The 15,864-nt window shown below is 45.1% G+C and overlaps 1 protein-coding gene across 29 annotated transcripts in view; it reads right to left on the reverse strand.

Annotated features, from left to right (window-relative positions):
- The window catches only part of MAP4 (microtubule associated protein 4), a 206,821-nt gene that overhangs the window by 10,163 nt on the left and 180,794 nt on the right, over nt 1–15,864 (reverse strand). For 10 of the 29 annotated variants that reach the window (XM_053600474.1, XM_053600471.1, XM_053600470.1 and 7 more), the window contains 6 exons: nt 15,380–15,595; nt 10,167–10,347; nt 9,089–9,148; nt 8,680–8,972; nt 6,450–6,563; nt 3,931–4,023 (listed from right to left, as the gene is read on the reverse strand). In XM_053600474.1, the coding sequence (XP_053456449.1) occupies nt 3,931–4,023; nt 6,450–6,563; nt 8,680–8,972; nt 9,089–9,148; nt 10,167–10,347; nt 15,380–15,595 (957 nt within the window). The remainder of the gene's footprint in view (nt 1–3,930; nt 4,024–6,449; nt 6,564–8,679; nt 8,973–9,088; nt 9,149–10,166; nt 10,348–15,379; nt 15,596–15,864) is intronic. The other 19 variants (XM_053600481.1, XM_053600479.1, XM_053600478.1 and 16 more) reach the window with 9 other exon arrangements.

The following is a 15,864-nucleotide window of genomic DNA, read 5'->3' on the forward strand; positions in this document are numbered from 1 at the left end:
TTGTCTTATCTCTTCAAATAGGCAAAAATTTACGCCAGATAGCAACAATTTTTTTCCCCCTCAATCTACAGTTTGTTCCACAGATATTTATAGATATCTCTGTGGGATAGAGCACACAGTTAAAAGTGTTAGGCACTAGAGACAAAGTAATCTGGGAAAAAGCCAAGCATCACTGCTTGCCCTGAGCACTGAAAACAATACTCACCAGACACAGCAGATTGTGTTTGCCCTAAGTCACATGTTAGCAGTGAGAAGGTTAAGGCAAGACAGAAGGGCAGTCAACAAAATGTGTTAGGAATCCAACCATACAGTTAAAGAAAGGTAAAGAAATGAAGGTTTCAAATATGGAAAACTGTCAGGTAATGTATGGCTCTTCATCTTGGCGAGAACCCATGTATTAGAGAGTAACTCTGTTAACTTCTTAACTTTACTTAAACTCCTTGTTTTTTAACCTTCACTCTCTCTTTGAAGCTTTCTGCTAAGCTATATTTTCCTATGTCTCAGATTTCAATAAAGCCAGTGAGGAACATTGGAAAGAGTTGCGCCCTTGTCTCTCTGTGCAGAGGGCTTGCTGGTGCTGTCCTCCCAGGGCCCCTCAGCGCAATGCATACTGATTAGGTTTCATTTTGCTTCAAGTCGCACTGACATATCTCTAAAATGGAAACTTAGAAGTGGAACTCCTCAGCTACAGAGATGGCAGTCAAACCACTGAAAATGCTTTATCTGGGGTTACAACAAGGAATTTTGTTTATATTTGTCAGAAGAAAAGGTTACTTCAAGAAGAGAGAGCCATGAAAGGGCAGTGGTGCAATCACAGTTCACTGCAGCCTTTAAAATCAAGCGATTTTCTTGCCTCAGCCTCTTGAGTAGCTGGGACTACGGGTACCCAACACCATGTCTGGCTAAAAAAATTTTTTTTGTAGAGAGGACTTGTGGTTCCATAAGATTATAATACTGTATTTTTCTTTTTTTCTTTCTTTCTTTTTTTTTTTTGTAGAGACAGTGTCTCACTTTATGGCCCTCGGTAGAGTGCCATGGCGTCACACAGCTCACAGCAACCTCCAACTCCTGGGCTTAAGCGAATCTCCTGCCTCAGCCTCCCAAGTAGCTGGGACTACAGACGCCCGCCACAACGCCCGGCTATTTTTTTGATTGCAGTTCAGCCGGGGCCGGGTTTGAACCCGCCACCCTCGGTATATGGGGCTGGCGCCTTACCGACTGAGCCACAGGTGCCGCCCTGTATTTTTCTTTTTTAATTTTCTTTTTTTTTTTTTTTTTTTGTGGTTTTTGGCCGGGGCTGGGTTTGAACCCGCCACCTCCGGCATATGGGACTGGCGCCCTACTCCTTGAGCCACAGGCGCCACCCCTTTTTTAATTTTCTTTACTTTTTTGAGACAGAGCCTCAAGCTGTTGTCCTGGGTAGAGTGCTGTGTTATCGCAGCTCACAGCAAACTCCAACTCCTGGGCTCAAACAATTATCCTGCATCTGTCTCCCAAGTAGCTGGGACTACAGGTGCCTGCCACAACGCCCGGCTATTTTTCGGTTGTAGCCGTCATTGTTGTTTGGCGGGCCCAGGCTGGATTCGAACCTACCAGCTCAGGTGTATGTGGCTGGCACCTTAGCAGCTTGAGCCACAGGTGCTGAGCCCCATATTTTTCCTGTATGTTGTGAGGCTTCTCTTAAACTTCTGGGCTCAAGTGATCTTCTTGCCTCAGCTTCCCAAGGAGCTGAGACTACAGACCCACCACTAAGCCTGGTTAATAAAAAATTAATTAGTTGTAGTTCAGTCGTTAGGGCTCCAGCAACATACACCCAGGCTGGCGGGTTCAAACCCAGCATGAGCTGGCTTAACAACAATGACAACTACAAACAATAACAACAAAAAATAGCTGGGCATTGTGGCAGGTGCCTATAATGCCAGCTACTTGGGAGGCTGACGCAAGAGAATCGCTTAAGCCCAAGAGTTGGAGTGGAGGTTAAGCCACTCCAACAAGCCCGTAACAGCAGGAGCAGAGTTCTAGAGGCAAGAATAGCTTAAGCCCAGGAGTTGAAGATTGCTATGAGCTGTGATGCCACAGCACTCTACTGAGGGCAACATAGCAACACTCTGTCTCAATAAAGAAATAAATAAAGGAAAATAAAATAAAAAAATAAATAAAATTTTATTTGTAGACACCACATTGCCCAGGCTGGTCTTGAACTCCTGGTCTTGAGTGATCCCCCTGCCCTGGCCTCCCAAAGTGCAGGGGTTATAGGCATGAGTCCCCGTACTGGGCCTCACCCCCTACTCTTATCCCTCACAGACGGAACATGGGGAAGTATACTTTTCCCAGCCAAAGATCTGGCAACCGCTTCAACCAACCCACCATGTGTCCTGAAGCAACAGTGACAAGCTCATCTTGCACCAGTGGTCCAAGACCACCTGTGAGAAGTTAACAGAGTTACTCTCTAAGGCCTAGGCTGTCACCAAGATGATTAGTTGACAGTATTCCATATCTGATATCTTTATTTCTTTACCTTTTGCCTAGTCCTCCACTTAAGAATAGTTGGTAAACAAAGTTCCACTCTACAGATGTATTCCAGTTAGTAAATGACGAGGAAGTGCTAGGATCAGAGTCTACTATGGCACCCTGTATGGAGCTCACGGGTCAGAGTACTGACAGCATCACAGACAGGGAGACGACCTAAAGAGTGGGATATGAACGTGACTCCTGATAAAATTAACCCCATTTCCCACCTACATGTCTCGCCAACAAGTGAGGAATAAAAATCAAGTCTGAATCAATTTAAAGGAAATGGAGGGACAAAGAGATATGTTACATGAAACCACGGAAATGTAATTAGCAGAATCAGATTCTAGGACAAGTCACTCCATTTACTCATCACAAAAATTAAGGTAAAAAATAGATGGGGGGGTGACTTGTAGAGTAACAGTGTCATAGATTTTAAAAAAAAGAATCTGCCTGGGTATGGTGGCTCTTCCCCATAATTGCTGCACTCTGAGAGGCCGTGGCTGGTGGATTGCTTGAGCTCAGGAGTTTAAGACCAGCCTGAGCAACTTAAGAGTTTCTACTAAATTGGTTTGGGGCTGTAGCACAGTGGTTACGGCACCAGGCACATGTACTGAGGCTGGCGGGTTAGAGCCTGGCCAGGGCCAGCTAAACAACGACAACTGCAAGAAAAAATAGCCAGGCACCTGTAGTCCCAGCTACTCAGAAGGCTTGAGGCAAGAGAATCACTTAAGCCCAAGAGCTTGAGGTTGCTGTGAGCTGTGGTGCCACAGCACTCTACTGAGGCTGACATAGTGAGACTCTGTCTCAAAAAAAAAAAAAAAAAGAGAGAGTAGAGAGAAGATAAAAAGAGAGAGTGAGGGCAGCGCCTGTGGCTCAGTGGGTAGGGTGTCGGCCCCATATACCCAGGCTGTCGTGTTAAAACCCAGCCCCAGCAAAACTGTAAAAAAAAATAGCCGGGCGTTATGGCGAGCTCCTTTCCTGTAGTCCCAGCTACTTGGGAGGCTTGAGAAAAGAGAATTGCCTAAGCCCAGGAGTTGGAGGTTGCTGTGAGCTGTGACCCCATCGCACTCTACAGCGGGGGATAAAGTGAGACTCTGTTTCAAAGAAAAAAGAGAGTGACATAGATCAAGGAAGAAGCAGAGAGTAAGGAGGAGAAAAGTGTTGATTAATTCTGATTTTATAATAACAAAGACTCAAGGATGGGCTTTGGAAAAATCTAGACCTCCTCTCAGAGCAGGTACTCGCATGGTGCTGCATGGGTGTGCAGATGGACACGCACACTGAGGGGCTTGCCACTTTTCCTATACACACCAGTGCATCAAGGTTCACTAGACTGCTTCTTAGAGAATGCCCCAGCCCAGGCCACCCCATAGTGGGCTTTTTCTCAGATGTCAGCTAGCCAGAGCTTATACTTACATTACCACCTCCAGGGACATGCTTAATATTGTCCTTGGAACCACACTTGGACTGAATATGGCTGTAGCTCACTTTTTTGGAGACTATCTGGACCTGGAGTGTTAGAGAACAGAAAAAAACAACACAAAGGGAGAGGACTGGTTAGAACTGACACAGGGAAGGCAGTGAGTCCACAGGCAATGACAATGACCAGCAGAGTGTGTTGTTAAACCTCTACCCTCACCTTTGGCAGAACAGGTATGGAAAAACACAGAGAGGAATTTGGAAGAGCAAGAAGGGAAGTGTAAACGTGAACAGACAACACAAGGACCGAAGTTGCAAAGTGCTGCACCGTGGTCACCATGGGTCCTGGGGGCTGGGCTATGGCTCACAAGGCCCCAATCAGGCACAGCCCCACCTCTTTGCCCTGCTCCCTCCCTAAGAGCTGGGGCAGTGTCTTTGGCCACTGTGGCTGTGCCACAGTCCTCATCATCTTGACCTGTCTCTACCCAAGGAGGGCAATTCTTTTAATCTGAGGCCTGAAATTGCTGGAGCCAGACCCACACTTGGAAGCAAAGGCTATTTGAGAAGCATTGGGCATCTGGGAAATAGGGTACAGATATGATACTAAAAGGAAGGGAGGGACAATGCTCAGATATAGATGCAAATGGATATAGCCAAGCAGCACAGGTCTCCGGCTCAGCAGCTTCTACATTTAGCCCATTTAGCACAGGGCTCAAGAAAGCACAATGTGACAGAGGTTTAGGTCTAGACTTATGTTTGATTTGTTAATTCAAGAGTAAAATACCTTCTTAAATCCTTCGAATGCCTAATCCTATGCCCTGGGAGAATCACATAAAAGGAGAACAGGCTGTAGGCAAGTTGCACAGGTCTTGGGGTACAACCACAATGTAGCATAAGCAATTGGCTCCCACTGGAATTGAGAAACATAAGGGCCCTGTGGTCCTATGAGTCTGGAACAATGAATTCTTCTTGGACCTTTTCAAGAAGGGATAGCTGCCAGCTTCCTGCCTTCCTTCCTTTGCTTCAGAGCTGAAGGTTCTCTATAAATGATGCAGTCCCCATACTGAAGGGTTCTCCACAGGGCACAGAAATCTACCTGGAAAAACTCCAACCCATGTACCTTGTTCTACCTTGTCATTTCTGGCCTTCTTCACAACTTTAATGATGAATAATTGGTTAGCTCCTGATGAGCCCTGGTCTGAACCAGAGATCTACTCGGACCTTTAGTAGTTACCCAGAAGCTGTGGTGCACCGTCTTCACTAAGCCCACTGTTACCAACTCTCTGGTACTGAGACTTGCTGAGATTGTCCGCCTCAGATTGAAGGGCTGGAGCTCAGGATTTTCTGGCAGTCCTTGGCCAGAGAGGCCCACCTGCTTGCCACAGCTAAGGAAGGAAGGTATCCTACAGTAAGCTGGAGGAACCTGGTTCCAGAGTATGGGGAGACAGGGAAGAACATTTTGCTTAGCTCTTACCTCCAGCTGATCATGCCTGCCTCATACTAAGTGGGTCTCTATTGTCATTAAGCGTCCTATCTTTCTTTCTTTTTTTTTTTTAAGAGACAGAGTCTCACTTTGTCACCCTCGGTAGAGTGCCATTATGTCACAGTTCACAGCAACCTCCAACTCCTGGCCTTAGGCAATTCTCTTGCCTCAGTCTCCCAAATAGCTGGGACTACAGGCGCCTGCCACAACACCTGGCTATTTTTGGGTTGCAGTTTGGCCAGGGCCAGGTTCTAACTCCCCCGTCTGGCATATGGGGTGGCACCCTACTCACTGAGCCACAGGGGCCACCCAGCATCCTATCTTTCAATTAAAAGGTAACATAGATGAAGCTATCTCCATACCTAGCTGCGTTATGAGAGGGGACTTTTAGTTCAAGTTAAAAGTACAGAGGCTCCAGGTTCTTACTGAGGATGAAGCTGGGTGTGCTTTGTGTGCATACCACATGGGTTTCATATGAAGGTCAGTGTGAAGTGACTTAACATTTTTAGATCTATTTTGCCCAGCTGAGTAAGTATTCCCCAAAGGGCTAATGGGTTCCTAGTTGTTAACTTTTTTTTTTTTCCTTGAGACAGAGCCTCAAGCCATCGCCCTGGGTAGAGTGCCAGGGCATCACAGCTCACAGCAAACTCCAACTCCTGGGCTCAAGTGATTCGTTTGCCTCTGCCTCCTAAGTAGCTGGGACCACAGGCACCTGCCCCAATGCCTGGCTATTTTTTGGTTGCAGCCGTCATTGTTGTTTGGCAGGCCTAGGCTGGATTCGAACCCACCAGCTCAGGTGTATATGGCTGGTAAACCTTAGCTGCTTGAGCCACAGGCACCAAGCCTCTGTTAACTTTTAAGGTTAAGAAAAAAATTTTTTGATGGCTGAGTTATCAAGCACAGAGAAGGAAACAGGGAGAAGTAGAAACTAGTCAAGGATAGGAAAAAGTACAATAGAAGGGAAAGTGACTTAGGCTGGAAGAAATATTGTATCATCTTTAACCTTCCAGAGGTAGGTCTAAATAAAACTCACTTTCCCAGCAGGTGGTTTCTGTACACTTGCAATTGGGCCAGCTGTTTTAGTGACTGCATTAGATTCAGGCTTTCGAGATGTTGCAGCTGTCTCTGTTTTTTTCTCTACTTTGGCCTGGATGGAAATAAAGGGAGGGCAAATTTCAAACCAACAAGATAACAGCTCTAATGCCAAGAAGGGAAGAAGGTTTAGGGCAGTGGTTCTCAATCTTCTTAATGCTGTGGCCCTTTAATACAGTTCCTGTGGGTTGCAAGCCACAGGTTGTAGGGGATTTGAATTCAGGCCAGGCCACCAGGCAGAAGCAGGTCACCCTTGATCCTAGTAAAAAAAAAACCCACACATTTCCTAGGGTAGACCAAGCCAGAGACCCTTGAATAGAGGACTGCAAGGAAAGAAGCTGCAGACCAAAGCCTTGGATGTGAAGGAAAAGATCGAGGCACCATTTATGGAGAAATGGAACTACCACGGCTAAGAAACTTGTTTCTCTTTTGAGTGTGCATTGGAGTTATTACTTCCCAATCAAAAACTCAGAAATGCTGATATATTCTTCAGGTACCTAGGAAGAGAAAACAGTTCTCTAGATCAAGTTAATTAACTCCCCACCAAGACCTTCCGCAAATTTTGTACCATGAAAATTTAAGTTTATGGGCGGTGCCTGTGGCTCAAAGGGATAGGGCGCCAGTCCCATATGCTGGAGGTGGTGGGTTCTCGGCCAAAAACCACAAAAAAAAAAAAAAAAAAAGAGAATTTAAGTTTAAAGAGCAAAGAGAGGAGGATATGGGCCACCAACAGTACAGGCCAGGGCTGGGTACACCAGAGCCACCACTGGTTACTAAGAGCAACAATTTGAGGCCCTTATTCAGATGCATCCCGGCCTGCCATCAGCGTCCTCCAACTGTACCAGCGTCCTCCAACTGGCAAATGAGGATTCTGCCTCATTTTGTTCCTCCTCAGTTTTTTTTATTTTGAGTCTCACTCTGTCGCCCTAGGTAGAGTGCCGTGGCATCATCATAGCTCACAACAACCTCAGTCTCTTGGGCTCAAGTGATCCTTTTACCTCAGCCTCCTAAGTAGCTGGGGCTACAGATGCCCACCACCAGGCCTGGCTAATTTTTGTATTTATGGTAGAGATGCAGTCTCACTCTTGCTCAGGTTGGTCTCGAACTGCTGAGCTCAAGCAATCCACCTGCCTTGGCCTCCCAGAGTGTTAAGATTATAAGTGTGAGCCACTACTCCCAGCCCGTCCTCAATTTTTTAACAGTTCTGTATTAAAGCAATTTAAGCATTCTACCCTGGATGGTGGTGGTAGCAAATGATGTTAAGTGATGAGATGATTACTATTCCAGGGACGTGAACATTTTCAGATGAACTTTTGCAACAACTTTTTTAACCAACTGAGCTCCCATGATTGCTAAGAGTTAACAAATAATTCTGGGATTGATGCAATCAGAAAATCCTTAAAGTGAAATGCTATGGCCTCCCATGCCTTTCTCTATCTTACCAGTGCAGTTCTGTTGTTTAGGAAAGCCAGAAGATTATGGCACAACCCATGGTGCCACAAGAGGGCATCCTAGTCCTCTTTCAGACAGACAATTCAGGGGTCCTCAAACTTTTTAAACAGGGGGCTAGTTCACTGTCTCTCAGACCGTTGGAGAGCTGGACTATAGTTTAAAAAAAAAAACTATGAACAAATTTCTATGCACACTGCACATATCTTATTTTGAAGTAAAAAACAAAACAGGAACAAATACAACCACCTCATGTGGCTCGTGGGCCGCAGTTTGAGGACCCCTGCATGGGTTGTAGAACTAAGTAAGAGGTGATCCACCTTTGGTCTACCCTGACATTCATCCTGCAAGGTAAGAATCATGAAAAACTGGGTTCATGGCAAGTGTCTCTCCCTCTCACAGAGTCTCTGAGGCTTCTTCTGTTTCTCTGTAAAGTAGAATAATCTTTTTATATGTATATATAAAAAACCGTCAACCCAAACCCCGACATACAGAACAGGAGCCCCTCTGACAGACATGGGAAGAAGCAGCCCCGGGCTCAGCCCACTCCTTCACTGCTGCTGGGGTGCGATGCCCATTACTGAGCCCAGCATGAAGTTCCCTGATGCTGAATAGAATGTTTTCACAATCCTTTCTTTGGTGGGCCTTGAGAATAGTGGGTGGACGGGGTGGGGGAAGACGCAGAGGCAGCATAGCAAGGACCCCAAGGTCTCTGGACCCACCCGGCCTCCTCCAGGCTGATGCTTGATGTTCTCCGTGGAGCCAACTTTGGAGCGGACATTCTTCAGATCAGGGGCAGAAGCACTGGTGGCCAGGCGGCTCAGCCTGGGGGCAGTGGAGCTGGATTTGGCTGAGCTGAGCTTCTTGTCCATAGAAGGAGTTGTGGAGGGCCGAGAAGCTGTGGGTATGGGCTTGACTCGAGTAGGAGCCACCCCTACAGGCGGAGCTGTCCCACCAATAGTGGTGTTTTTCTTCACAGAACTGGTGGAGGTGCTCTTTGAGCGACTCAAGTCAGCTACAAAGGTAGAAGTGAGAGAACAGGGGATTTGGGGAGAGAAAAAAGGAGACTTAAAGTCATGGAAGAAGTGGGGGTTCAAGTTAGAGTTCCAGAAGTGGTGGGTGGAGTATTACCTGGTGCAGACTTTGCAGTCATCTTCTTGACTTCTGCAGGTTTTCCCTCCGTCTTAATGGCTGCACAAACACATGCTCATTAACACAATGTTTAACAAACGGACCTATTGGGTGGCGCCTGTGGCTCAGTCGGTAAGGCGCCGGCCCCATATACCGAGGGTGGCGGGTTCAAACCTGGCCCTGGCCAAACTGCAACCAAAAAAAAAAAATAGCCGGGCGTTGTGGCAGGCGCCTGTAGTCCCAGCTACTCGGGAGGCTGAGGCAAGAGAATCACTTAAGCCCAGGAGTTGGAGGTTGCTGTGAGCTGTGTGAGGCCACGGCACTCTACCGAGGGCCATAAAGTGAGACTCTGTCTCTACAAAAAAAAAAAAAAAAAAAAAAAAAAACAAACGGACCTATTGAACAGCACATCCAATACCGAGATTCCTCAGTATTTAACAACTACTGAATGTTTTACTTTAAGTCACAGACTATGCCAGTCTCTGGAATAGAGTAGTAAATTAGACAACCATATAAAGACCATGCCCTTCTGTAGCATACAGGCTACATACTACATCTTATTCTTTTTCTTTATGTTGCCCAGGGCGGTCTCAAACTCCTGGCCTCAAGCAATCCTAGCATTTCAGCCTCCCAAAGTGCTGGGATTACAGGAGTAAGTCACTGTGCCCAGCAAGGATCTTATTCTCTCTAAAGTCCTGAAAATGCCTTCTACATGGCCTTAGAAGTAGGTTGTCGATACATGCATGTGGGTTTGTATTGTCTACTTATCATGTAAACCCATAAGCATATTATGTTTGGTGCTGTGGAGTAACTAAAAAAGAATGAATTCTACCCAGAAATTCATCACAGTGCCCATCATTCAAGATTTTTCTGAATACACACAATGGCTAAGTTCACATGGAAACCAAGGCTTGTTAAATATTAGGGCCACCAGCCTGCCACTATTTAATACACCCCATGAAGGACTGGTGTATATGCAGTGGTCTGTGATACTGGCTGGAGTTACGGCTGGGGCCAGCCAATGCCCCATTCTCTTCCCCACTAGTTCCACTGAGGGTGAAGGACAGGCACTACTCACCAGTGGGCCTCTTGGGCAGGGGTGTAGGGGGGCTCCTACTGCTTGGCCCAGCTGAGGCAAGAGCAGCTGTTGTAGCTTTTGGAACAGTCTGGGTGTTCTTAGATCCAGGTCTGATGGCTGGGACAGAAGCCGGCTTGGATGGTGAAGTCCGCTTCTCAGGAAGCTTTGCTTCTGTGACAGGCTGGAAGTAAGAAAGTGGGAGTAAGAGCTACAGGTCAGTAACAGTCCCAGGAAGACAAGTCACAAGATCGTTCTATATGTATAAACATATAACAGAGAGCAGGAGGTACTGTGGGGTTGGCAGCTACTGATGGAAAAACATATATGGCTCTAAGACCACCATATAAAGCAAGAAACTGGCCATGGATGGGTGTTGTGTGATCTGATAAAACGGGGAGTCAACTACGTCAATCCAAACTGAGCCAATAAGAACAGCCTATGCCTCAGGATCTAAAGCATTAAATACTAATATATTTAATGTAATAATAACAACTAATGTATTAAATACTTAAAAAAAGATTAAATAAACCTATAAACAAAACAAAAATTAAACATTATATTCAGTCAAATCCAGCCATTCTTCTGGCTAATATGCACCTAGAGAGTGCTGAACAGGACCAGGCTGCAGACGGAGAGGCCGCACAGACCAAATCCAGGTCAGAAACCTGAGCTCCAGCCCTAATCCAGCCCCAACTTGCAGTGTGTTCTTGGACAAATCACTGAGCCTCTTTGAGCTTTAGTTCCTCATCTGAATAAAGGCGATTAGAAAAGTGTGTCACCAACGACCAGCTTTGGTAATATGTGATGTGAAAGAATAGAGGAGAGAGGTCTCTGATAGCACAGAGCTGGTGAGAAGTGGCAGACTGACCAACAGAGGGAAGGAGAAGCAACGACATTATAGCTGTGATCTATCCTGTTTCCCTGAAAATAAGACATCCTCCGAAAATAAGACCTACTTACAGGAAAGATAAGACGTCCCCTGAAAATAAGACCTAGCGCATCTCTGGGAGCACACCTTAAAATAAGACACTGTCTTATTTTCGGGGAAACAGGGTAAGAGCAAAAGGGAAAAAGACTTTCTTTTTTTTTTTTTTGTAGAGACAGAGTCTCACTTTACGGCCCTCGGTAGGGTGCCATGGCCTCACACAGCTCACAGCAACCTCCAACTCCTGGGCTTAAGCGATTCTCTTGCCTCAGCCTCCCAAGCAGCTGGGACTACAGGCGCCTGCCACAACGCCCAGCTATTTTTTTGGTTGCAGTTTGGCCGGGGCCGGGCCCGAACCCGCCACCCTCGGTATATGGGGCCGGCGCCCCACCGACTGGGCCACAGGCGCCGCCCTCCTTTTTTTTTTTTTAAGAGACAGAGACTCACTTTATTGCCCTCGGTAGAGTACTGTGGCATCACAGCTCACAGCAACCTTCAACTCCTGGGCTTAGGCGAAAATCTCTTGCCTCAGCCTCCCAAGTAGCTGGGACTATAGGCACCCGCCACAACACTGGGCTATTTTTTTGTTGTTGTTGCAGATTGGCCAGGGCTAGATTCAAACCTGCCACCCTCGGTATATGGTGCCGGCCCCTACCCACTGAGCCACAGGCGCTGCCCCATTCTAGTTCCTTGTACATGGAGGCTGGAAATACCATCAATAGTGTGGAAGGGAAGGAATTGATTCAGAACACTTTCTATAGGAATAGGGCATGAAGATACTATTTTGATAAGCAAATGTACCATGTTACTCAAGAGAATAAGCCAACCCACAGACACAGTAGGCCCAGTTCTTTTCCTCTAAGAAAAACAGCCACACAGAGGGCAAGATGTTCAGAGACAAGCAGGATGTTTAAATGGAAAATCATCTAAGGAGATGCTTAGAAATTAAGGGCTGGCATCCAACCAAATAAAGCCTTTCTTTTTTTTTTTTTTTTTTTTTTGAGATAGTCTCACTTTATCACCCTCGATAGAGTGCTGTGGTGTCACAATTCACAGCAACCTTCAACTCTTGGGTTTAAGTGAGTCTCTTGCCTCAGCCTTACAAGCAGCTGGGACTACAGGCAACCCACCACAACGCCTGGCTATTTTTTGTTGTTGTTGCAGTTGTCATTGTTGTTTAGCTGGTGCGGGCCAAGTTTGAACCCGCCAGCCTGGGTGTATGTGGTTGGCGCCCAACCCACTGAGCTACGGGCACTGCCTAACCAAATAAAGTTTAACTCTATAAATGCAGGGTAATGACTAATTCCACAAATAGAGACAATTCCACAAATAAGGTTAGAAGCAGAGGAAATGGTTCTGCTACCAGCTCTGTTGGAAACATGTTTAGGATTTTGTGCAGAAGGGGGTTCTTCTCTTATTGCTCTAGGATTTGAGAAAAAAACCAGATTGTCTCTGGGGACTCCTTCAAATTTTCAATACTATGACTAGGATTTGGAATAATCTAGGGTAGTCTCACTGTTTTGCTAGTGAGGGGAACAGGATAAAGCAAGTTAGAAAAAAGTTACTTGGGATAGCAATATTTGAGGATGTGATATCCTTCAAATGGATCTTGGAATCTGCAAACTGCAGAACCAGCCTGGCCTCATAATTGGAATTATTTTGTTGTTTCTCAATTTATATTTTCTCTTCTGCTGAAGTAACAGATCTCCTCGTTTTTTTTCCTGAATAGGGTTTTCTCCTGCTTTTTTTGATTCTGTAAATCTTTCTACCAAAATAAAGATAAAAAAGATCTTCTTAGACTTTAGTTTTTTTTTTTTTTTAGTTTTTAATCTCTCAAAATGTTTCCTTTTATTTCTTATCTAAAAGGCAGATAACATTAATAATTATAACAGTGCTGACAGAGGTCCTAACCATCATTAGAGTCAGATCCAGGGTCAAATACTGGCTCTGCCACTGACTAGCACCTGACTACAGAAAGGTTATTTAACTGAACATTAAGCTTACTCATTCATAAACTGAAGGTATTGAAAAAGAGAATTAAAGGAGTTAATGCATATAAAATAATTAATACAGTATATTTAATTTAATTATTACGAGGTGAAAGTTCACTAGATACCTCCCCTCTTCCCTACATTCTCCTGTCTCAGCCACTGCTGAATAAACTGCACAGAGGACCTGCAGCCATGCTCCAGTGACCTTCCATCTACACTCTTATTCCAAGAAGTTGCTTTTTAAAGATCAAGAAAAGGCTCGGTGCCCGTAGCTCAATGGTTAGGGTGCTGGTGAGTTCGGACCCCACCCGGGCCTGCTAAACAACAATGACAACAATAACAAAAAAATAGCCGGGCGTTGTGGTGGGCGCCTGTAGTCCCGGCTACTGGGGAGGCTGAGGCAAGAGAATGACTTAAGTCCAAGAGTTTAAGGTTGCTATGAGCTGTGACACCACAACACTCTACCAAGCGTCAGCCTCCCGAGTAACTGGGACCACAGGCACCTGCCACAATACCTGGCTACTTTTTGTTGCAGTTTGACTGGGGCTGGGTTCGAACCTACCACCCTCAGTATATGGGGCTGGCACCCTACCTACTGAGCTACAGGCACCACTCTGAAATTGTTACTTAATAACAGTGCCACAAATTTCTGGCAGTCTGGTACATGACATAGTGTGACTTTGTCTCAAATAAATAAATAACAATGGAAGAAGCCAACTGGGTAAATGAGGACCAGAGAGAAAGCAGTACAAGATTTTATTGCTGGGTGAGGTGGCTTGTGCCTATAATTTTAGCACTCTGGGAAGCTGAAGCAGATGGACTGCTTGAGCTTAGGAGTAGAAGACCAGCCTAGGCAAGAGTGAGACCACGTCTCCTTTGAAAAACAGAAAAACTAGCCAGGTATTATGGTGAGTGCCTGTAGTTCCAGCTACTTGGAAGGCTGAGGCAAGAATATCACTTGAGCCCCAAGAGTTTGATACTGTTGTGAGCTATGGCACTAGAACAAAATTCCTGTCTCAAAAATAAATTAATTAATTTAAAAAATTGAATTAAAAACTGTCATTTTGACATGGGAAACTATTTCCCATGAATAGTTTAAATCCCATGAATTTAAAAAAGTAACACCAGGGTGACCTAAAAGCCTTTCTCATTGCAAAATGTTAAGGAAGGTAGTTATAGCCTCTACATATCCTCTCTCCCTGGAATAATTCTGTAAAGCTAATGCTGCTCCAAATGTGACAGTTTTCTGGGCAATAAAGAAAGTGTGGGGTGGCACCTGTGGCTCAAAGGAGTAGGGCGCTGTGTCAAACGATCTATGAACCAAGTGTATGGTGCCCCACGATCATACTAATGTACACAGCTATGGTTTAATAAAAAAAAAAAATAAAAAAAAAAAAAAAAAAGGAGTAGGGCGCTGGCCCCATATGCTGGAGGTGGCGGGTTCAAACCCAGCCCCGGCCAAAAACTGCAAAAAAATAAAAATAAAAAGAAGAAGAAAGTGTGGATGGGCGGCGCCTGTGGCTCAGTGAGTAAGGTGCCAGCCCCATATACCAAGGACGGCAGGTTCAAATCCAGCCCCGGCCAAACTGTAACAAAAAACTAGCCGGGCGTTGTGGCAGGCACCTGTAGTCCCAGCTATTCAGAAGGCTGAGGCAAGACAATCGCCTAAGCCCAGGAGTTGGAGGTTGCTGTGAGCTGTGTGATGCCATGGCACTCTACCGAGGGCCATAAAGTGAGACTCTGTCTCTACAAAAAAAAAAGAAAAAGAAAGTGGATGACCTGGAAGACTGGAAAACTTTAGGAGTAGCTGAGTGAAGGTGGGCAATTGCTAATAGCAAATAAGTTATCACATGACACTGAAACATTTGAGATAAGCTGGAAGAGCTACTTATATCACAAAAGTAATGGGTAAAATTCACTTTTGTATAATGATTGAAGAGAAAGAACTGCATTTGATATAAGAATATTTGATTAGAATGTAGAATAGAGAAAATAGGTTAATAAGCACTTAAACAGGCAAAAAGTAAGGAGTAGCTGAGAGAAAGGAGGAGGAACGAAAGTGGATGGAATATTGCTTCCAACCAGTGCAGGGAAAGGTAAAAACTATAAAAGGGCTTCAAAATGTTATGGCTGGATCACTGAGTCCCTAAACTAATTTTCAAATTGCCCTTCCCTATATTTCTTTCTCCTTCCTTTTCCCAATCCCACCAGCCTGATTCCAATGTCTGGTAGCATCAATAGCCTGACGCTCAGAGGTGAAAACTTTTCTTTGGCACAGTAGTTAGGTGACTACTTACCTTTGGTTTTATGTCTCTTGAAGGTAAGATGGAAGGCCGGGCAGTGATGGCAGCAGGGCGTTTGGGTGGGGTAGCTGGTACTGAGCCTGATGCAAGGCTCATGGGTTTTTTATTCGAACCACCAGGGGTGGTGGGAGCTGGCTGCTTAGGGAGAGAAGTGGACTGTGTTTTGGCTTTCGATGTTGAAGTCTTTGCAGGCTGAGTGGTGGCCAAAGGCTTTAGGTTGATTGTTGTTTTTTTATTTTTATTTTTATTTTTAAAAGGCCAACATCAAACACACAGACAAGAATAAAAACAAATTAAAAAAAGTATAAATTGCACAATTCAAAGTAAAATTACAAGCAATGAGGATTGATGCAACTGAAAATCAGCATTCCTTTGTTCTGAGCTCAGTAAATAGTAGATTGACACCAGGATAAAAATAAAAAAAAATTGCGAATAAATTTTCTTTGAAATTGTTCCTTTCTTTCACTCTCTCTCTTTTT

The sequence above is a fragment of the Nycticebus coucang genome, chromosome 8, assembly GCF_027406575.1.
Source record: "Nycticebus coucang isolate mNycCou1 chromosome 8, mNycCou1.pri, whole genome shotgun sequence".
NCBI classification, from domain to species: Eukaryota; Metazoa; Chordata; class Mammalia; order Primates; family Lorisidae; genus Nycticebus; species Nycticebus coucang.